This window comes from Homalodisca vitripennis, chromosome 6, assembly GCF_021130785.1.
Source record: "Homalodisca vitripennis isolate AUS2020 chromosome 6, UT_GWSS_2.1, whole genome shotgun sequence".
NCBI lineage: Eukaryota > Metazoa > Arthropoda > Insecta > Hemiptera > Cicadellidae > Homalodisca > Homalodisca vitripennis.
Window position 1 is genome coordinate 158,270,682 of NC_060212.1, and position 24,594 is coordinate 158,295,275.

General features: G+C 33.7%; 1 protein-coding gene across 1 annotated transcript; it reads right to left on the bottom strand.

Annotated features, from left to right (window-relative positions):
• Nucleotides 1–301: 301 nt before the first annotated feature.
• LOC124365081 lies at nucleotides 302–21,770 on the bottom strand. Its single transcript, XM_046821011.1, has 9 exons — nucleotides 21,690–21,770; nucleotides 17,009–17,183; nucleotides 15,576–15,723; nucleotides 14,145–14,241; nucleotides 12,652–12,912; nucleotides 6,500–6,649; nucleotides 3,647–3,958; nucleotides 3,011–3,133; nucleotides 302–1,214 (listed from the first exon to the last, which is right to left on the bottom strand). The coding sequence occupies exons 1-9, from the start codon at nucleotides 21,690–21,692 to the stop codon at nucleotides 975–977; spliced, it is 1,509 nt and encodes a 502-aa protein (XP_046676967.1). The 5' UTR covers nucleotides 21,693–21,770; the 3' UTR covers nucleotides 302–974.
• Between the last annotated feature and the right edge of the window lie 2,824 nt (nucleotides 21,771–24,594).

The window sequence follows — 24,594 nt, forward strand, 5'->3', positions numbered from 1 at the left end:
AAATTTGGGTAAATCCGGACCCCTTGGACCCCCTCGCTGGCTACCTTGAGATCGTTTGCTCAGAATGAAGGATGATTCACATTTCCACCTATATTTTGCCAAGTAGTGGTGCAACATTGGGCCATACTAGAGCAAACATAACCTCAAAACTAATTTTCATATCTGTTCTAATTGAATGTTACACCGGTGTAACTTCCACAGTCAACATGTAACTGCCTTGAACTGTGATTAATAACACGAAAATCAGTAAAGTTGTGAAAAATATTTACAAATTATTTTGTTCAGAGTATTTTTTATTCTGTTTAATACAGATGTAGATAAAATTATGTACAAATATATCATGTTAGGCACCACAACATGACTCATTAAATTTACTGTGCTCAAAAGGCTCATTCCAAAATTCCCCTCATCACCATGCATTATCCAATTACAGTTCTGTCATCAATTTATTTTTTATAAAGCATCCATCTTACATGAAAGTTTGTAACTGAATTGTACCAATGGGGAGGGAGCAACATGGTAAAAAAATAATTAACAATTTATTGATGATTTTTAACAACAGATATAAAACAATACCTTATGGTAACAAGACTATTTTAAATTTTATTTTGTTATGATTTAATATTAATTGTGTAAAATAGACTAAAACAGAAACATTCTCAGTCTTAGAAACGTATATTATGTAATTTAATGATGTTATAATTTATAAATTAATATTATGCTTGAGAAAAACAACACAGTCTTAAAGTTTCATGAGAAACCCAACAAGTTACTATTTCTATTACATTAATATTACATATTAGTCCTGATAAAATTGAATATGCCTGATAAATAACCAACTACTCATAACATACAACAAAATTACAACAGTTTAGCTATTTCTGCATCATTTAGAATAACGTAAAAGCTTGTCATGGTAACAGGTAATAGATCTGTAAAAGTTCTGAGACTGATTTGACGGACTAGCGACCAAATCACTCAGAAGGGCAGTGAGGCTGGGAGGACGGACCAGGGACTGGTAGCTGAAGATGTGTTAACACTTTAATTACCAGATCACCCTTCTTGTCCTTGACCCTACAAGATACACCCTCTTGTCTCAGGAAGGCTATCAGGGTCGTGGTGTTAACCTTGCTGAGACCTTCTCTCATCTGAGCAAGCTTACGAATGTCCACATCCTGTACTTGTGGTTTGTTGCGCATCTTCTTGCTGCTTACCTACACATAAACACAAGTTTACTGTAATAACTGAGATGCTGTATGCACAAACCTGTGTGTTCTGTTCAAATTAATGTAATTCGCAATGGGAAGTTGCTTAATGATGGAGTATTTGATTCTGAAAGGTCTCGCAAGAATAAAATTAAACTTGGAAAATGTGTATTCATTTACCAGCGACATTAAAACATTATGATGTTGCACATTTCCACATAAATGAAAGGCCTTATCACTAAAAGTTTTATAAACTTATAATAGGTTTATAAACGATGTGATTTATAAACTTATAATAGGTTTATAAACAATGCGGTTTATAAACTTTTAATCCAGCCCATTTCTATACAGAAGAACAACAGCAGAGTCATGCCTCTTTAATTTGTCATAGGCTTCAAAACATGCAATAGTTGAGGTTTATAACTATTCAATTTATGAAGTCTTTTAAAACTGTAGACTTGAGAATATATTCCTCACATCCGTGTTACCGTACAAACTTTTTTGTACTTATTAAAAACTGTTCTGAATGATTTTTATGGTTTTATTTCCTGTTTTTAACCTACATATCTGTGTTTTGTTCTATAAGCATTAATTACGAAAGCCAATAAGGCTGTTTACTCAAACTTCTTTTCCCATCGATAAATTTTGCTTCTGTTAGAGAGATTCTCATGATACACTCGACAATACTCACGTTGCACTGAAATTACGGAATTAAACTCTGCTAGCCACAAAACACATTGATCTTTTTATTCATATGTTGCCATGTTGACTATTTTTTTAAAAACGTTAGGCTCACATTACTAGATGACAACGATTGGTAACAACTAATGAAAACAAAATTTTATAAGCAGCTGTTTTAATTTATATCCGCTTTGTAGACCTGCGATCAACAATAGAGTAACTATAACCATTAAAAGTATGACATGACTTTGTGGACACACTGTATTAACTCAAGATTTACACAGTCATTTCTATTATTGATGCTGCAGTAGTATGTCAGTTATTTTTATCCATTCAAAATATCAAGAGTAGTCTAATGTTTTTAACTGGAATAAATTTTGCAAATATGAGCTTTTTAGAAAATTGGTAGAAAATAACATTATTTATCTGTAGAATATATATAAAACAATACTTAAAAAGGATTAAACCAAACCTTTATCAGAATTCTCTTTATTACTATGCTGTTTTATGCCAATTATTTACTATGTTCCAATTCTATTTACTTATAACTACTACATATACATTTAATATGTATAATGAACTTAATTCCTCCATTCGTTTGCTGCACCCAAAGAACTGTTTTTGGCACACATTTTCAAAATGTTATAATTTTTTAATTTATTTAATATTGCAGCTTTTTTATATAAAATCTACTAGCAACTTTCTTTGAGGCCAAGAAACAGCTTTTTTGGGGGGGAGGGGGGTAAAGTCATTTTCTGAAATGCTATGATCTATTTTTTCTTACATTAAAAGAAATTAGAATTTTTTCTGATTATAAAAATATTATTCGTGACATTCTTCTATTGAGGTTCTGTTGAAGGTTCTGAGCTTATTTTCAAACAGGGATGGCAAAGAGAACCACTGTTGAAGGGATATTAGGTAACAAGAAAATCAGTCGCAATTATATTGTTATTTGGTTACTTTCACAGTGAAGATATCTATCCACTCAGGACTGGTATGCAACAACTGAAAATTATTATAGTGCATAACAATGATGCCATTACAGGAAACTACAATGCATGTAGTCCTGTTACTGTATACATGTTATAGAAGTATTTCATTACAATAATAAAGGCTACACTCACAGGTTCTGATAGGTGCAAGAGCGTTCTCTCGCCCTTCATACGGTACGTTGGGTGTCCTGAGACACTTGGGTTAAACAGTGGGAAACGGACAAACTGATTGGATTGTGAACTGTTCAATTCAGGCTGAAAATTAAAAACAAAATTAATTTACACTGATTGATCAATTCAACCAACTAATTACTTCATTAACTGGTATGTTCACTGTAATAATGCAGTACAGAATCTAAGTAAATTGTTTAACAACTTCACTGATAATAATAGCCTAGCACTGCATAAGGTCAAAGTTACTATCCTATTTATTTTTATGATCCCAAACAAAAATGGAGACCATAAACTACAAATTAGGTTGAACTAAAACCAAATATTTAGTGCACTCAGGTTTGGGCATGAAACAAAATATCAGATTTCCATTTTGAGTAAACGCAAAAACTACTAGATATCCTAAATGAATCAATGGATTCATTTATCAGATACCCAGATTGCTTTAAATGTTTTGAGAGGGAAGGTCACCTCAATCTGAGCAGCTCATTTGGACTTACTTTTATTAAAATATTAGAACAATAAAGTAACTGCTGTTCTGAGTCATTTGTTCTTATTATTCTCTTAATAACTGTGTACAATGTATAATGGTATTACCTCACAACCTTGGAAGATATCACTGGCGGCATGAGATAGCTGTGCGATTCCAAACATGGGTCTTATGGGTTTCTGTCCCACAATCTCCTGGAATGTAGAATCTTCGCGGGTAGAGGAAGGGGAGGCGGGAAGTGATTGATACTTCGATGAGGGCGAGGGAGTCCTGGGCTGGGGATTGAAGACAGGAACATAAGTGGTGGATGAGGAGGATCTGGACTTAGTCTTGGGTGTGAAAACAGGTACGAACACTGGCTTGTTGGTGGCCGGGAAGGCAGTGTTTGGCAGGAATGTGGGAGGACTTACACTGTGAATCTGGATAAAATATGATGTCATTAAAATGTTAAACTCTTTAATGAGAGTCTTTTCAATGTGCCTTGATAACACCCAACATTATTTTATAAATTAGAAAATTATGTAAGGCACTAGTTGTAATGATATAGCAACATACTCATTTTACAGTCCAAGATTTACAGGATAGTATGTGGAATGTGTGGGAGAGGATTTCACATAGTATTATTTGCTATAAATTAATCTTAATATACAATGGCAAATTCTGGAACATAATATTGTGTATATTTTATGACTAGTATCTAAAGCTTTTTCCAGAACGCAATGACTTTTTAAAAGCTCACCAATGAATATTTCTTTACATTAATCTTCATTATCTAGTCTCATATTTTTATATAGGTTTAGTGGTTTCTATTCTTTGTTATTAACAAAGTAATTGACAATGGTAATGCAAAACTGAAATTGTTATTAAAAAATTTTAGGTTAACATTTGAAAAATATTTTTACAGCAAAATAATAGCATTCTATACATAATAATATACTACTAACAAAATTAATGAGAGTAGATTATTTCAAATGACTGGAAAAAAAGTAACAGAGACACAGTACAACTGGTGTTAGAAAACATACTCTGGGAGTAGACTGGAAAAATATCATTCTCATTGTTCACAGCCACTAATAAAAGCAATTACTAAATCTCTTAAGCTCGCTACAAAAACTTACAAATAAAATTGACTCGCTAAATGCTCACCTTAAGAATAGCTGTACCAACTTGGCTAATTCCTTTTTTTCAATATTTGTGAAATCCAAGAAATGTTTAAATAAAGAGAAAGATTAGAAAAGTTTTGGAATACTTTAGAATTAGGAAAACATTATAATATTAATTGTGTTTCATACTACAAATTTAACTGACACTAACCAGTTGTTGGCACTTTCAGCTGAAGTTCATCATAGAGGCAGCAACATTTAAATTTTAGAAATGATTAAGTATACAGTAATTTAATGGAGATAGCAAAAAAATATACTATCTAACTTTTATTCCAGATTCTGCAGTGACAAATTAGAAACATCAAATTCATTGGAAATACTATTTAAAGACCGTTATAAAACACACTTTAATGAACAAAGCTGTGAATATTTGAACATAAGGTATTTGAATCTGGTTGACTTCCTTGACTTTGTGATTTGGCATTTTTGCAGTAGCTTAAGGTTTAACAGAGGAATGAACACTAACATGCCATTCTACTAAAAAACATTAAGCCTTCTACTCTGTGTCCCATTTCATTGGCTAATATGTAAAATTCAAAAGTTTTGAGTTGAGTTTTATATGGGAGAACCCTTAAGAGAAGTTCTGAATTAATTTCTTTCATACAGTATTGTACTTTCTTTGGTATCAGACAATTTTGAACTTCTTCCTTTCTTCACGATGCATTTAGAATTTTCTTGACGAGTACAGAGTGGTACAGAGCAGTGGTCCATAAAGATAATTTAACCTTCCAAAAGGCATAGCAATTTTTCAAACCATTACCTTCAGTGATTTAGTGTTCATTTCACTATGATAGCTCTTGCATAGTTCTCAAAAACTTTGAACGAGCTGCTACAATATCATTTTGGTCCAATAAAAACTTCCTACCATCTTTGGTTTTCTTGTACTTGAAATCAACACACCTTAATAATCTTGTTGAAGTTATAATCTGTTGTTACAGGATCAAGTTTTTGTTTGAGATCCTGCATGATTCTGTTTGATGTAGGAAATTATCCTTTGCTGTAGTATGAAAGGACAGTTCATCTGAAAACATCTTTTTGAAAGTCATCAAATCCTGTTATTTTTTATTTCTGACTTCTTCGTTTCCCTGACATTGAAAACTTAATTTCTTTGATGAAGGTCCATCTTCTTCGGACAGCTTAACCTCTTAACTTATTTTATTAAAAGTTCTCTCACTTACACAGCAGATCTCAACATACACTTTACCACATTGCTTAAAGTTTAGAGTTTTTTGGAAATTTTCCAATGACAGTTTTACGTAAACGTAGTTAATACGTCATTCACCACTATGTAGCATTTTTCCACTACTGCTCTTACCTCTGGATGGCGGTGCATTTGAACAAACATTATCAGACTCCATTTTGTCCAAGTAAGGAACATTACAGTTTATTGACATTTCACAACAACAAAACATACTTTGCACAATTATAATAGCTACCAATAAACTTAATAAACACGAAAACACTCAGTAGAATAATAGTCAAAATACAGCATAAAATAATATACTGATGTTAATAAAAAAAAACGCAAATACGTTTCAAACCGCCACTGACACAGTGACAATAGGCTCTGACGAGTAGAGAGAGAGAGAGGGAGGAAGGAGCTGATTCTTGGAAACAGTATGACTCATCCATGTGGCACTGCTACTACTGCTGGCTGGTGATATTCTCACTACAATTTTGTCTTGAATGGCTTGTTAATAGCTCTCGCTATGTGCACATGGGGCAGAACTGAAATACAAATATTGGGCAACCAAAACCTTTAATAATGCTGAAAGATTTCCTCAGACTATGACTTACCCTGTTTCCACCCCAAGAGCTTGCCTGTGTAGAGGTGTACTGACTGACAGGCTGACTTGGACTCTCAGGTGGTGACTCCTCAGATAACTCCATCACCTTGAGCTTTTTCGTCAGAGGTTTGGTTTCTGTGAGATTGCTAGGATACACAACCTAGAAAGATCAATCCTTGACTGAAAAGTTGAATTTGCTGAAAAATTTTTAGGAATAATAAAAAATGTCATTAAACAAAATGGATTTTAATACTATTTATTGCTTACTTTGATTTTACCACATATTAATCCCTCAGTAATGAAAACTTCAATTAATATTGACAATAAGTTAATTTAAGCTACAGAACTACTAAAAAAAACTAAAATTTCCTTTTGTTAACACCAGAAATCTACTCAAATTGAGAATTTCTTTAATGAAACAAAGGCATTAAACAATTGAGACAATAATATAAATTTTATACATAATATAAATTATATATTTTAAAAAAATAACTTTACAAACAACTTTTTTTAATTGGCACTATTTATGTATAAACCATCTTCAAGTGCATAGATTCTATAAAATATATAACAGAAAAGAAAATAATTGAAACACAAGTAAATAAACATGATATGAAACATGAAATGCAGATGAGATTGATCTAAATATTTCTTCCAGAATTAGTTGTATTAAAATGAGAAATTTTTAGTTAAGTTACTTGATGTTGAGTACATGTGGAATTATGCTCTTAAATACAAATTGGTGAGCTTTTTCCAAGTACATTAAGATAGATCGAATTCGAATTTTGATGAACTTGCCGGTGCATTAAAATAAGGTTTTACAGAATTGGCTATGTGTTTTCAAAGGAATTATTGTGATTTTAGACCATGTGTGATGATAGTTTTCTTCAGGGCAGAGGCACTAGGTGTTTTAGAAGATGAGTGGCTCAGGTGTGTGTTACTGAAGTTACAGTTCCATGACTTTTGCCACTCCTGGTGTTTATTTTGTCAAGATATATTTGAAGCCAGAGAGTGATTTTGTCTGCAGTTGAAGTGAAATGTCAAGTGTAGTTAATTTGTAATAGAAGATGGATTAGTGTGCATCTACATATGTCCTGCCAGACATTAAAATTGCATTTTGTCCTGATGCTTGAGATTATCTGAATTTTGTATGGAAAGACAACACAGAGAATTCAGTTACCTATCGCCATATTTAACTGTTTTGATATCTAATTCCTGTCATTTAAGTTCTATTTTGAAACTTCATCTTTCCACAAGAAGTGAGAACTGAATTCCTTGTAGCTCAATACAAACACAATTTATGAACTCATTTTATCTAAATAACTTAGTCACAAGCATTGAAAGCACTGAAGAGTTTCAGACTCTATTTAATAGTTTACTGTCTAATGGAAAATTCAAACTCAGAAGGTTGCACTCATAGGATTCGCAAATTCCGAATCTGATGAAAATTTGTTTGCCTTATGTCTTGGGGTTGATCTGAAATAGTAAAAAGAATTTTGTCTTCTATATGTGAACAATATTAATACGAAAATCCCTGAGGAAATAACCAAGAGAACTATTGGACCAAAAGAACCGATGGGCACACATCTTATTGCTCCAGAACCAAAACTTATAATTACAAAAACTATGGAGCCAAAAATATGACAAAAGAGCCAATATTAGGACAGAAAAGTGGATGACAAAATCTTAGTAGATTTATTTCTTGTTTAATTGAACTGGTACAGCTTACTGAAATTAAAATTCGTACATGGTTCCAGAAGAAATCAGAGTCTGTTCCAGACTGATTTACACTCACTTTCTGTAAATCAAGCAGCTGTGTTCCTATGAGTAGAGTCGACTCTTGAATCAGAAGTTTAGATACCCGAGTTAGAAAGGTAACCACAAACTAGCTACAATAACAGGAGTTATATTAAAATTTAGCATTTTATTTCTGAGTTTAGTAATATTAAGCAAATAATTTACAAACTATAAGTTCCAGCTTTTATGCCAATAATAATGAAAACACTGGTTTTTCATGCTTTTCAACCAAACTGCAACTTTGAACATTCATAACTTGGAAACTTGTGATCCGATGAGACCAAATGTTAATAAAAGTGTACTGTTTTTAGAGTATGTAATTTTAGAATTATATGAATAACTTGTTACCATCTTAACTTTCATTTTAGACCGAAGAGTTTAAAAAATTTGGCATTGGTCATGTTATGGAGCACTCAAAGTAATTATTTTGTAAACCACTCTTTAAAACCTTCAATTTTTAACATTGACTTAATTGAGGAAGTTTGGTTAATTTACCATAGCCAGTCCCCACTTGGCCAAATGTGCAAACCACCAGAATCTGAATAACCACCCGCTTTTCCTGGCCGCAACTGATTTATTCTATCATCCCTGAGCTTACTGAAATGGAAACAAGAGTTCTTTGAAACTGTGAAAGTGTTCTTGCGATTTTTGACTTGATACATTGAAGTGAATCAAATGACACTCCCACTCTCACCAGCTATTTGTATGCAGAAATTCATGATGTTGATTATTCTGGCTAATTTAATCAAACGTTCAGATTTAAAGTAAAAAGACAAAGACTGCAGAATTGGTTCGGCGTAGTATCCAATCAAGCATATGTGAGTTGTCTAAATTATTGAGTGAATTCATATGCACAGCCAAGTAGCTTGGCTTCCTGGGGTTATCATTTGAAGCAGTCTTACAACACTAAGATCTGCCCTGTCCTTTACGTAAAGGTGAAGGGAAGGCAGCCCATACAACGGGGTTAACAAAAAAACTGGAATTATTTTTTTATACAACAACCTTATCTCCTTAAAAGTACTCTCCATTACACCTTATACATTTGTTCAATTTGTCGATGCTTCCCCTGTTTGAAACATTTTTTTGTACTCATCTTCAGTAATAGCTGTGAGCCCCTTCTTCAATTTTTTCTAGATGTCATCTATGTTATTGAATCTGAGTCCTTTCATGTTCTTTTCATGAGAGGAAATAAGAAAAATTCACATAGAGCTAGGTCAGGTGAGTAAGGTGTGCAAGGCAGTAGAACCATGCCATTTTTTATCAAAAAATTATTACCAGAGATGGCTATGTGTGCCACAAATTGGGTCATTTTTGACAAACACTGCACCGCAATCTTCTTACAACTTCCAAATAGAAAGCCTGATTAACAGTCTGGCCTGGAAGAAGAAACTACAAATGTACCATCCCTCTGACATCAAAAAAGCAAATGAGCATTGCTTTGATGACTTTTTTGGGACAGGGTGGCAATTCGCTTCATTGCTGCTTTGTTTCAGGGACTGTAGCACCATGACTAGCACCATAATCAGTTTGAAGTTGTTCTTTCAAATCACAAAATGTATCAGGTTGACATTCTTTTTGAATATTAATCAGAATGCGAAGCACAAACTTGACAGAGACCCTTCTCATTCACAAATCTTCAGGTAAAATTTGTTCTAAGATACCCACTAATGTCTGACATTTGATAAATGGTCTGTCGATGGTTTAAAAGCACATTTTATTCTTTTTTTCAGCTTCTGAAACATTTTCATCTGTTTGGGAAGATGATAGACATCTGGAATGAGGCTTGTCATCAATGGGCATATCACCATTTTTAAACTAAGAAAACCATTTGTATACTAGAGTTTTTCCCTTAGCAGCATCTTTGTACCCTGTGTTCAACACTAAAACACTTTCAGTATCATTTTTGCAGAGCAGGGAACAAAATTTCACAGCTGCACGCAGTTTACTCAAACTTCATTAATTAAAATGGAAAATAGCACAAAACAACAGCAAAAACTGTCACTACATAAAACAAAATAAGCCATGTCGGCGATCTAGGCTGCATTGAAATAATTGTGATAAGTTGTGCTTCATACAACTAGTGGCAGAAGTTTGTACCGCACAAACCCAGCCTTTAGCAAAGCTTCTCTGGGAACTTTAGGCGTACCATCGTACAAGGGTTCTAGAGGTGATGTATGACTGCAGCACATGGCTCCACTAGTGCAGAGACAAGCCAGGTGCTGAACTCCTTTGGCTACCAGACTAGACAGCCATAAGCGATCATTGGCCAAAAAAACAACCATCTTACACCACATACCCCACATTCTACTACAGAACTGTCTGCTGGTATGGAGAGCAACCACTGCACAACGCAGTAGCAACTTCAAGTGTGGGTTCCAGGTCAGGTTCAAACAGGCAACAGCTGGTTGAACTAAAATACACAGAGAAGGGTTTTAATCGAACAGTGAGATCCAAACCACTTCCAGTCTTAAGAGGTGTACCACAGGGATCCATCTTAGGGCCTATCCATTTTATTTTATTTACTAACGACCTCCCTAAATACTTGGAAGAATATTCAACAACCATAATGTATGCGGACAATACAGCACTCCTCCTCAGTGACCACACCTGGTAGCCTAGAAGTCTCAGCCCTTGTAGCAATGGAGATGGCTGTTCAGTACTGCCATAACAACAATCTAGTGGTAAATGAGAGTAAATGTAAGCAGCTCGTCATGGGTCACAGAAAAAAGGAGGTGGGAGTGCTGCCAAACATTGAATCATGGAAAGAAGCCAAATACTTGCGTATTACAATTGACAACAGCCCAAAATGGACTATAAATGTTGACAATCTCTGCAAAAAGCTGGCCACAGGACTTTATGTTGTAAAGAGAATTAAGTCTATAAGTGATCTAAAAACAGCAACTACCGCTTAATATGCAGTTTTTGAGTCTCACCTCAGCTACTGTCTTTCAGCATGGGGCAACTCTAGTAAAGAAAATCTACAAAGAACCCTTATTCTTCAAAAAAAGTGTGTCTGCATTTTAACTGGTCTACAGCCTAGAGAAACTTGTAGATATGCCTTTATTGAGCTCAGCATAATCACTGTGGTGTCTCTATACATACTTCAAGTGATAATGTACACATACAATAAAAACTTGACAAGGGGAAGGGACCTTCACACACACAACACCCGCCGGGCTGCAGATTTTACCTTACCAGTACACAGAACGGCACTGTTTTCAGACAAGCCATCGTACATGGGATCCAAGCTTTTTAACGTCCTGCCTGAAGACATCAAATCACAGAGCATTAGCGATGCCATGAAGAGAGAGCTAAGAAGATGGTCGCTGCATCATCCATTTTACACAATTGAAGAGTTCTTAAATTGGAAAACTCAATGGAATCTTGACACTTAAAACTATACATGTATTATCCCTGAATTATACTTTTGTTTTGACGCAATTGTAATTCTCTAAGAATGTACAAATAAAGCCTATTGTCTATTGTCTATAGCTTGTTATCCACTGCCATGCACAGATATTTAACTTCAGTGGAGAGGACTATAATAGTTCTCCCAAAGAGCATATGCTATAAATCAAGCTTTCTCTATCTAGGAAAGGAACTATGGGGGCTTTGGACGGGTTAACACTTAGTCTGTCCTTCATACACAACTTCCATACCAAATTCAAGGTTTAAACGTGTACTTCAAAAGCTGAGTCTATCAGTAGACCTTCAACACCCAGGCACCACATAAGAGGATACCTCGTTGAGTGCAGCCTTTAGCTGTGATCACAGTAACAGACTCTCCAACAAGTTCCATCGGAAGAGAAGTTCCTCTGCCCAATTTGTATGGAGCACTACAAGAAGCAAGTCATTTCTGTGTGCTGTTGGCACATCCATTGCGAGGAGTGCTGGCTTCATACTCTGGGTGCTAAATAGTTATGCTCCCAGTGCAACATGATCACTTTGCCTTCAGATCTCCATTGTATTTACTTGTGATGAATCAATGAGGATAACTCATTGACCCTGCCTTTGTTGGTTTAGTGTTGTACAATGTTAATACATAATTCACAACACCACTGTTCGGTTTATTTTGACGTGTTGACCGAACCCATTTTTCTTTCATGTCATATCTTGTAGCGTAATGTATTAGTGGTTTTGATAAATAAAATGCAAATTTTATGTGAAAATACTCATGCAAATTTAGTAATTTAATTTCAGTGAAATATATGGTGCATAGTCATATTTTTATGAAAACTGACTACAAGTTTTCAATCTCAATTAATTCTCTGGTACTTAAATAATGTTTCATCCCTTGTAAGTCTTGTAACATTACTCAAATATGTATTAATCTTTGCAACCTTTTATCAGAAACAAGGGTCTTACCTGAGTAAGTGGGCTGAGTTTCGGTACGGCATAACGAAAAGTTGTATTGATGGAGAATGGAAAACCACAGATGTTTGGTGTTCTGGCATGCAGGTCTGCGATTATTTTCATCAGCACCATCTGTGGCTCATTTTGGCGTAGAAAGACTGGTGTTCGCGCACGCACACATATCAGTGGGTACGTCAGAGTCTCAGACCATAATCCAAGCTTCACTTTCAGATAGACCATCCCCTCCTCACTCTCTGGCAATCGGTACCCATACTGCACAGAAACCAACGATGGATTATAAACAAATGATTCTGATCTTAAAAACATTTTATTTCTTCAAATATTTAATAATTTGGAAAGCACTACCTGATTTCAATCAACAGCTGACAATAAAAACATAACATTTCTTACTTTCCCTATACTAAATTAACATTTTTACTGCAGGCTGCTGTCCGAACAGTAGCGTGTCCCTTGTCAAAACTGTGGGGGACTGTCCAGAGTACACCAAGATGTTAATTTGTCTGTCACATGCTGCAATCTTGCCAAAGGCATCTGAAACTTTTCACCTTGTTCTATATTAAGTATAATTACTTTCTGCTAACTCTGTTCAATCAAAATATTTCTGTTTTTTTTGTGTGGAATAAATAAGTCACTGGTTGTGTCATGCCACACTGTTATATATAATGTTATATGCAGGACCACTGTCTAGACAGTTAAACTGCTTAGAGATAGAAACGTGTGAAAATCAAGGTCACCTACAGCACATCTGGTCCTTTTGAATATAACTCACCACAACTGGTAGGTTATTATGGTTTTATATCTACTTTTAAAAAAGTTTGAAAAAACTTCAGGCTACTGTCCCGATGATTACTTACTCGTAAAAATGTAATATCATCCAATTTGATGATTTTATCGCATAAAGAACCAAAATAGCACTAACAATGAAAACAAAATCATGAGTTTGAATGCTGCCCTATATTGGGTACATAATGATAGCCTTTAGCTGTAGCAAACATGTAAGTTAATAAACTTTCTTTAATAGAAAATGTATTCAATAAATTCATAGTACACAAATTATGCAATGAATATATTTCTTTCCTGAGACAAAAAGAAAAAATAACTAGTATCACAACTTAACTTACATATACAATCTTTAACGATTGTACACTTGATTTCAGAAACTTTTCTATTTAACCAGTTTTAAGATTAGAAATGTACAAGTACAGATTTTTATACTGAGAAAAATATAGCTGAAAATATTAAAGGATTAAATAAACAGTAATGGTCAAGATTTTTGAATACCACTTTTCCAGTTCAGTTAGTTTGTTGCTACCTACCACTACCACCACAGCTTACACTATACGGAATACTATAATAATACATACACATTTCCTATATAATTAAGCACATAGTACTGATATTTCAATGCACAAGTATATATAATTATTGATTTTTATCTACATTACTGAAGGGAAATAACAACATTTACAAACTATTCAACTCACAGAATTTTTCCAGTAGCGTTTTAAATCTTTGTAGGATTTGAAGATGGAATCATTGAGAAAATGTTCTGACACCGTAACAACGTTCGCCAAGTTCAAGCTGTCGAAAATCAGATAAACATTACAAAATTAGATTATAATTTAAATACTTTAATGTAAATACTGAATCTTTTATTATTTATAAAATCATAGAAACGTTCTATTTTTAAGTGGGCCTAAGGATTCATAGAAAATGCTATGAAAATAGAATGAAAACAATCATTCCAACTAAAGACATAGCAACATTAAACAGTATCTTCTCATGATGTAACTTGAATCTTTAGGCTACTGAATAACTGTACTGTATGTCCCTATCCTCCTCATTGGAATATCAGGATAACTAAACACCTCCACTGTGATTCTAGTCATATACTGACTTGTATAGTAATAATGTGCATCCACCGCAGTCAATATGTTAAACTATGATACAATCTCTACCTCCAAAATGCGTCGTTAACAGCTTCACTAGGTCAGTTGTGTACCGACTATAAGACAATCGGTATAGTAGTAATGTGTCCATCGCAATCACTGTGTTAATACAGGGTGAAAATTAAATACATGCTTCCTTATAAACCCATTTAATAACAACAATTAGATCATTACTGTTGTGGTATACTTTTAAAATACAAAAACTACATAAAATAAAATTACTAGATTTAAAATATACAGTTCTCCTAATAAACCATCACTTTTGTGTGATTACTGCCCACTACATTACATCTCATGTTACAATATTAAGACATTTTTCCCTTCCCAAAATCGTTCAAGTTAATTGTTACACCTAAAATATATGCAACATAATTTTATAATTAACCACAGTATTTTATTGGGACAAGATGAATTAGTATTATTGTAGCTGCTTTGGATTTAGAATTGATTTAAGAACATAAGTATTGAAAAGTCAATAAAGTTTTATTATAAAAATTAACACTGTACATACTTTAAAATGTATACAGGTTATTTAAACGTTTAGCTGTCAAAGCTAATGCCTTGACCTAGATCTAGTGGATAGAGAATTGTCAGTTAGCCACATCAGTCTTGGCAGAGAAGTATTTCATCTGCGAATAATTTGAAGTTCAAGCCTGGAACCGTTTTTACATTACCTTAAGCTAAGCTTAAGTGATTTACTTGTTAGCATGTGAAAATCCTCTATAAAGTCAAGATTTATACCTCTGAGTTTCTGAACTGATAAGCTGGAAGCTAACCATTCAGTTATCAAGGACAAATATAACAACCAAAAGTAATGCCAAATGCACAAAACACAAATCAACTTTGCTCTCTTTTTACATGTAGGAGAAAGTAGCCAAACTTTACAGGAACATAATATACTTACTTTCTAAATGAGAACTGTACTGAATATAACACAAATTTGGGTCATGAAAATAGTGGAAAGACCTGGGTAAGACATGGACGGTGACGTTGTGACCAGAGAGGTCTCTGACGAGGGATGGAGGATAGTAGGTGAAGGATTGATGAAGGTCTTGGGCACAAACTTGCGGCAGTCTCATGCGCAGTGGCCACAACACAAGGTGTACATCGTTGTCTATAACATCATCCACCACATCATCCATCCGTTGTTTCACTACCATTATTTTATATGACAAAAAAAATAAGATGAAACAATTAAATTTAAATATTGTGAAAACAAAAAGTTAAGTGAAGTATTTTCTGCACAGTATGTAATGCACTCCTGGCCATCAATGTGTTACAATACTTGAGATATGAAGCTACAATGAGCTCAAAGTAAGCAGACATTTCAGAAATCAGTTATTGTTTGCATATTTTTGATGTTTTGGTTTAAAACCAAATCAATCGATGGAAGAATAATCGAGCTGTCGATAAAGGTATATTATTATTCAATAAATCAAACTTTATTCCTCTTTGTATGGTTAGAAGAAACATCTTGTGCAAGAAACTGTTTTAACTGCAACCAGCTGACCGGGCCGATAGTCTTATTAGTTATGTCTGCTGTCGTTGTGTTTTGGTGTCTGGCTGATTGATTTATTTTTAGTTTATATTTTGTTTTGGTTATTAGTAATATGGCTGATGAAGTCATACTTAATTTTAGGAATAAAATCTAGTGATTTGAGAGAACTATTAGCTCAATTGGAACTGGCATCCTTATCAGGCTCGTTCAAGGTTAATTTTTTGTGAATAAAAAACTATAGCAACAATAATAAGCGAGTACTATTATTCCTTTTATTTACCTGAAAGCAATGGTACATAATAAGTCATATTTAGTTTGAATTTCAATGTTGCAAAGCAATTGTAGAAAATGCTGAAAATACAACGTTAGTGGATTTTGCGCTAAAAATTCAAAAATTTCTAAAAAAAAGTAAACATTAAAAAATGCTAAAAGAGCTAAAACTATATATTTTTAATAAGTATAAAATTGTGTTCCTTTTGTATCATTTGGAATTTATATGAACCTGTAACACGTACATGATGAGACAGTGCAAAGTTATAAAGTAGTTAGAAAAAAACTCATATCTAGCTCATTCAAACACAGAAATCTTTTTAGGAAATAAGAAAATATTAATGAATATAATTTATTATTATTACTTGGAATATTCTGAAAACAATGAACAAATAATAAGTTGTATACTCTGAAGAATTTTGAGAGGTATATAACAGCTTAATGTAATTCTTACAAACAGTTAAAAATAGGGTGCCAGTACAGGAGCAGACACCGCCAGTTCGAGGGTTAACTAACTACGATATTGTATAGTATGTGGATTCAATAAGCATGCTACACATCACGTCATATTAGATTGTGTCATGTATTCATAGAACAAATTTTGTAAATTGGAATAGTGAAGTGCCCTCACCATTGATGACAATATCCAATTTCACAGCATCAAGGGGAGCAGAAGAGGTGAGGAAGTCTCTGCCGTGGACAAGGTACCTCTCTACTTGATTCCAGAGTGGAGCCAAGCGAGCCAGTACAGTGTAACGGAGACAGAGCTCATACACAACGTTGTCAACAGGCAGTGGCTCCTGAGCCTGAACAGACAGAGGCATCTCAGTACTTAACCATATAGTGTTAGTAAACGAAAAGTATGAAACCACAAACAAGCATAAGCTATACAACCTTCTTTCCTTAGTATACAAACCACCTGGAAATGTCTGGCTGTTTATATAACAGTTTGAAGTGCTATAATTGCAACATTTTAACTTTTCCAAATTTTAAAATGCGTATAAAAGAATTTTGCAGAATTAGTATCTGCAATTTTTGTTTATCTACTTGCAACGGTTCTCCAGAAAGTAGTAACAAAAATTGAAAAGAAAAAATTATCAATACAAATTATACAATTTTATTATACACATTTGAAAGGTCCATTCTTAAGCTATTCAAACTTAATAATATTATTATTATTGTTAAATTGGTTAGTTCTATATAACTGCCCTACAAATTAAAGCATTAATCAGAAATCAGAAATTCTTTATTGATAATCTTTAAGATTACAAGTAGCGTCAATTAAACAAAAAGTCTACATAGTTATAAAATATAAAAGTTCATGTTTGTCTCTGTCAAGTTGTCAGTCTCCATAAGTAAAATTCCTCCACTGTGTAGATGGTTCTTTGCAAGAGCCAGTTCTTTATTGCAGTCTTTCATGTTAATGTGATTGTTTCCTATTTTCTTAATTTCTTCTGGCAGAGCATTAAAAAAGTTTTTTTCCCGGCATAGGTTGGTTTTTTCTCAAATACAGCTGTTCTGTGAAGAGGTAGTGGAAAGCCTTGACCATGTCTTGTGTTATGTTCATGAAGATTACTATTTCGAGGAAAGTCTTTTAATAAGCAGTACAATATCGTTTCCAGAATATATAGAGAAGTCACTGTCAGTATATTCAATTCTTTAAAAGTAGCTCTGCAGCTTTCTCTAGGTCCTAGCTTTCCCCATTAACCGGATTGCTTTCTTCTGAATTTTTGAGGACTTTTAGTAGGTTAAATTGAGTTGTGCCCCCCATGCTGCTATCCCATACCTGAGATGACTTTCAAATAGGGCATAGTACGCTATTTTGGTAGATTCAAGAGTGCTTGTTGCATGGGTCCTTCGCAAAGCATAGAGTGATGAATTTAGCTTCAGGCAAAAGTTGTCAATGTGATTTGTCCATGTCAATGTATTATTTAGTGTTATTCCTAAATAATTCATGTCCTCTGTTTCTTGAATACCAGGGATTTCGGACACATAGTTTTTATTAGTTCCTAGAGTGAGTTGTTTAGTTTTCAAGCTGTTTTAAGACCAGATCATTGTATTTGCAATATTGTTGGGCCATATTGAATGAGATGTAGGAGTTTTATTTCTAGCTGCTCAACATCCTTCTGGGCTGAGAGTAGTACAGTATCGTCTGCGTACATGATGAAATATGTGTTAGTTTTCCAAGAATATTGGCAGGTCATTGGTGAATTAAAATATATAACACTGGTCCTAAGACGGAGCCTTGGGGAACCCCTCGAGTCATAGGTAGTTTTTCAGATTTAACAGTACAGGTCTCTCCCATTTTTCTCTGTTTAACCTCTACAACTTGGTATCTTTCGTTCAAATAACTCTCAAACCATTTTAAGGCTGACTGTTGGACGCCAAAAGTTTGTAGTTTGGCTAGGATGAGCTTATGGCCAAGACAGTCGAAAGCTTTGCTCAAGTCTAAAAAGATACTAGTGATGGTGTTGCCCTCTTTCCAGGTTGTCTGTAATATATTCAACAAGGTCTATTATTGCAGTTGATGTAGATTCTTTCTTTTCTGAAGCCATGTTGATTATTGGATAGGAGGTTATTGTCTTGTAGGTGAGTGAGTAGTCTAGAAAGAGTGATCTTCTCTATTATTTTTGATTACAGTTGGTTAGTAGTGAAATGGGACGGTAGTTTGTTGCTTCATCTTTGTTTTCCTTGTTTATATTTAGGGTATACTTTGGCCTGTTTTAAGTGTTTTGGAAATATGCTCTGTATAAAGGATATGTTAGTGATGTGAAGGATTGGTTTCAGAAGTTCAGCTTCGCAAAATTTTATGATTTTTTGATGAAATCTCGTCCAAACCCGAGGAGGTTTTACTTTTCAATGAACGGATTGTTTGTTTAATTTCTTTGGCTGTGGTTGGGGTCATTTTTGTCATTGTGGTATCTATATTGTAGCATGGACTATACAGTAAGTTGTCATTCGATATTTGGTGTTGCTTTAGCGTGTTTTCTGCTATATTTATAAAGAAGGTGTTAAGGTGGTCAGCGATTTTTCTTTGGGTCCGTTTCTTTTATTCCGTCGATTGTTAAATGATTCAAGTCTGATGTTGATTGGTTCTTAGCAGCTCTTTCTCTATTTATAAGTTCCCAGACTGCTTTTGTTTTGTTATTAGCGTGATATATGTGGTCTGCATTAGCTTCCTTCCTAAGTCTCCCCTTCACTGTTTTACCAGCAGACAGAGAATTGGGGGAATTTGTGTGACTCCATTTCATCAACTGACTTTTCTCACAATTTAAAATGTATCACTTAATTCTAGTCTCCAGTTACAATACAATCATATCATATATGTATATATTTTTTTATATAAATTTTGTCTTAACCTTAGAGAAAGGTAAGTGCTGCAGTCATCTTTATTTTTGTAATCTTCAGTTAGGAATCTAGAATGCACCTAGTGCAAAATTTGTGGTAGCCAAGTTTTTCCAGTGCTAATATATGCACCAAACTGTTAAATTCAGCAAAAATGTTTCATAATCACAAGGCAATTACTTACACAAATTGTGTTGTCTATTTTCATCACCAGTTCATTAGTCACAAGACTAGGCCTACCTCTGAGGTAACCACTGTGAACATTGGAATGTTTCTTTTTTACTCAATGCACTATTGCTCACTTGACTTTCACTCATTATTCCTTTCAATTGATTCATTCAATAATTCCATTGACTTTTTGAGATTTTTTCCAATACACACAATCAACCTCAATATGTTACGGAAAGCAAAGTTGGAAGGGCACAATAAGCACGCTGTCAGAATTCATCATCAGAATTGTGAACTGTATCAATAAAACATTATGATTGAAGGAATAGTATTCACGATAGCTCTAAAAGAAGGTAAACAAAATTTTCATGATGAGAGTTGACAGCCCTCAATGGTATCAATAATTTCATGTAAACGTGAATGATAATGGAACACACATTTCACAACTTTGTTTTTAGAAGAGTTTCCTCAAGTTTCAAGAAGTGTTCTCTATGACATTTTTATCTGTATGACAATATCTGTCCACAAGCGGCAAAACAAATTCAAAACAAAAACAAGATTCCATCACAGCTTTTTGCTAAGAACACATTAAAGCCCCAAAACAGCCCCAATGTAGCGCCCAGTGACTATCACTTGTTTTTTCATCATAACAAGCATCTTGAAGGTCAGTGCCACAACGCTGACAACAGCATAAAAATAACTGTGTTGCAGTCGCTGTTAAATCGGCTGACAATCTTCTATGCTAACAGTACACAAAAGGTTGTTTTTAAATATAATTAAATGCCTTTTAGAGGATTATTACACAATGGTGTTTAACCTGTTAATTTACAAATAGCATGTTTAATGCAATTTGTAACTGTTTATAAATAATATGGTTAAAAATGTTTCTATAACTATTTGTTTGAAGATGTCTATACTATTCATTAAATACAATTTGTTTAAAGTTATTTTCTAAAATATTTCTTCTTTTTTCAGCTATTCATAGTAACACCTATAATTCTTTTGTTTAAAGGTTATTTTTGACGATGGAAGGATTGTGAAGGAAACAGGATTTTTCCGGACCTTTGCCATCGTTCAGTGAAACAAGAAAACAGTAACACTACGTTTCGAGATCTGCAATCTGATCTCTTCTTCAGGTAAAGAACTAACCTAATACATAATTTACAAACTAGGTTAAAATAAACAAATCTTACTAAAGCGTTGTTGGCACGCCTAAGTCAGGGAATCACAACGTACATGTTGTTGTCAACTTCACTAACACTAAAGACATGCACTTAATACAAAACTATACAAAACACTAATCATTAAAACTAAACTACGGAATACAGTCACAATACTCTTCACTCGTCTACTAACCACCTACGACTGACCAGAGGGACTAGCCAATGGCAATCGTGACGGCTGGCTAAAACAAGATGGCGGAAATACAAGGGAAGGGGAACAGGAATGGGCCCTTTCGTTATTATTGGTTCATGCGAGATGAACTTCTTAAAACCATATTGTGACCCCCGCATTGGTTTATTACAAATATCCGATCCGTTTGATATTTTTAAACCTAGTTTGTAATTATGTATTAGGTTAGTTCTTTACCTGAAGAAGAGATCAGATTGCAGATCTCGAAACGTAGTGGTTTACTGTTTTCTTGTTTCAACTGAACGATGGCAAAGGTCCCGGAAAAATCCTGTTTTCCTTCACAACTCCTATAAAATTAATTTAGCATATTATAGGTTTTCTTAAATATTTTAAAGATTACTCAATAGTTTCTTGGACAAAGAAGTAATAGAAACAAAGAAGGATACCATAATGTTTAATTTGTCCAGATGGTGTTGCAGTTTTTCCTGAGCGATAGAATTGCCGACTGACAATGATATGTATCTTGTGTACTGCTCCAAGCACTGGGGAGGCAATTACTTCGACCTCCGAAAAGATCAGGCATCTAAAAGAAATCATTACAGCTATGACAAACTTAATTGCTAAGTTTTTACTTGGTCACTAGACTAATGAAGTGACATAGTAAACACCTGATTATTTATTTTAAATGTTTAATGTTTTCTAACATTGTCCCTCCAACCTTTTTGTAATGTCTCCATATCTCCAATTCCCATTACAAGGGCTAGATTTATTAAATTCATGTGTTCTGTATTTTACCTGTTGTCCTCTAAACTCTAAATAATCATACTACTCTAAAAAAACCTTTAATGAATTTTTTAATTTCCAAACAACATTGTATTTTACAATGCTATGACTACAAATTAGAATAATACAAGACTCCAAAAATACTTCCAACATAGCAAAACGTTAATAAATTATGTATTTTTTATCATTCAATTTCTAAGTTTACAGGCAGCTAGCTATAATAATTTTTATTTTAGGAATTAGTTCTGAGAATGATATTACATGCTAGAAAAAGTAATGCTTGTAACGTCCAAGATGAGTTATTTTTGTTTAAAACACTTTATGTCATGTCCTCCTTAATGATGACAATTATTTGGATAAAGGTAGGGGTGATATTGGCTACTGAAGACCATTGAATTGGCTTAGCTGTAAAATAATTTTCAGACTATATATTTCTGGAACAGAGTGGACTGAAATCAACAAATATTAATCAAGACAAACTGTGAATAATCTTAAATCATATACTCTTAAATATTAGATACAATTCTTATTGGGAATTTGAGGTTGCTTTCAAGAGAAATCATATTATTCAAGTCTATGAAGTCATATAGTTCATATGACCTCGGTATTCTGATGGAGTACAAGCTTGACTCCATGAATACATACAGTACAGAATGCAATAGCCTATACACATTTACGATATAGTGTTGTCTCTGAACTATGAGGATTATGCTCTTTTAGGGAGTAGTAGTGTCAAATTAAAACTTATATCTGATGTTTCAAAGAAATTTTTATGAAATCACCTTGATCATATCATAATTCTCTAAACATGTACAAGCGTTACACAAATATAGGAATAATTGTTAAGTTAATTGTTACACCTAAAATATATGCAACATAATTTTATAATTAACCACAGTATTTTATTGGGACAAGATGAATTAGTATTATTGTAGCTGCTTTGGATTTAGAAATTGATTTAAGAACATAAGTATTGAAAAGTCAATAAAGTTTTATTATAAAAATTAATACTGTACATACTTTAATGTATACAGATTATTTAAACTTTTAGCTGTCAAAGATCTAGACCTAGATCTAGTGGATAGAGAATTGTCAGTTAGCCACATCAGTCTTGGCAGAGAAGTATTTCATCTGCGAATAATTTGAAGTTCAAAAGCCTGGAACCGTTTTACATTACCTTAAGCTAAGCTTAATGTGATTTACTTGTTAGCATGTGAAAATCCTCTATGAAGTCAAGATTATTTACCTCTGAGTTTCTGAACTGATAAGCTGGAAACTAACCATTCAGTTATCAAGGACAAATATAACAACCAAAAGTAATGCCACATGCACAAAACACAAATCAACTTTGCTCTCTTTTACATGTAGGAGAAAGTAGCCAAACTTTACAGGAACATAATATACTTACTTTCTAAATGAGAACTGTACTGAATATAACACAAATTTGGGTCATGAAAATAGTGGAAAGACCTGGGTAAGACATGGACGGTGACGTTGTGACCAGAGAGGTCTCTGACGAGGGATGGAGGATAGTAGGTGAAGGATTGATGAAGGTCTTGGGCACAAACTTGTGGCAGTCTCATGCGCAGTGGCCACAACACAAGGTGTACATCGTTGTCTATAACATCATCCACCACATCATCCCATCCGTTGTTTCACTACCATTATTTTATATGACAAAAAAAATAAGATGAAACAGTTAAATTTAAATATTGTGAAAACAAAAAGTTAAGTGAAGTATTTTCTGCACAGTATGTAATGCACTCCTGGCCATCAATGTGTTACAATACTTGAGATATGAAGCTACAATGAGCTCAAAGTAAGCAGACATTTCAGAAATCAGTTATTGTTTGCATATTTTTTGATGTTTTGGTTTAAAACCAAATCAATCGATGGAAGAATAATCGAGCTGTCGATAAAGGTATATTATTATTCAATAAATCAAACTTTATTCCTCTTTGTATGGTTAGAAGAAACATCTTGTGCAAGAAACTGTTTTAACTGCAACCAGCTGACCGGGCCGATAGTCCTTATTAGTTATGTCTGCTGTCGTTGTGTTTTGGTGTCTGGCTGATTGATTTATTTTTAGTTTATATTTTTGTTTTGGTTATTAGTAATATTGGCTGATGAAGTCATACTTAATTTTAGGAATAAAATCTAGTGATTTGAGAGAACTATTAGCTCAATTGGAACTGGCATCCTTATCAGGCTCGTTCAAGGTTAATTTTTTGTGAATAAAAAACTATAGCAACAATAATAAGCGAGTACTATTATTCCTTTTATTTTCCTGAAAGCAATGGTACATAATAAGTCATATTTAGTTTGAATTTCAATGTTGCAAAGCAATTGTAGAAAATGCTGAAAATACAACGTTAGTGGATTTTGCGCTAAAGTTCAAAAATTTCTAAAAAAAGTAAACATTAAAAAATGCTAAAGAGCTAAAACTATATATTTTTAATAAGTATAAAATTGTGTTCCTTTTGTATCATTTGGAATTTATATGAACCTGTAACACGTACATGATGAGACAGTGCAAAGTTATAAAGTAGTTAGAAAAAAACTCATATC

What these genes read in the sequence shown, in the direction of transcription:
- LOC124365081 (XM_046821011.1), bottom strand. An exon ending in AACGCTACTGGAAAAATTCT is followed by an intron (nt 12,913 to 14,144) that starts GTGAGTTGAATA and finishes GTTTCTGTGCAG; the next exon opens with TATGGGTACCGATTGCCAGA. An exon ending in AACTCAGCCCACTTACTCAG is followed by an intron (nt 6,650 to 12,651) that starts GTAAGACCCTTG and finishes TGATCTTTCTAG; the next exon opens with GTTGTGTATCCTAGCAATCT.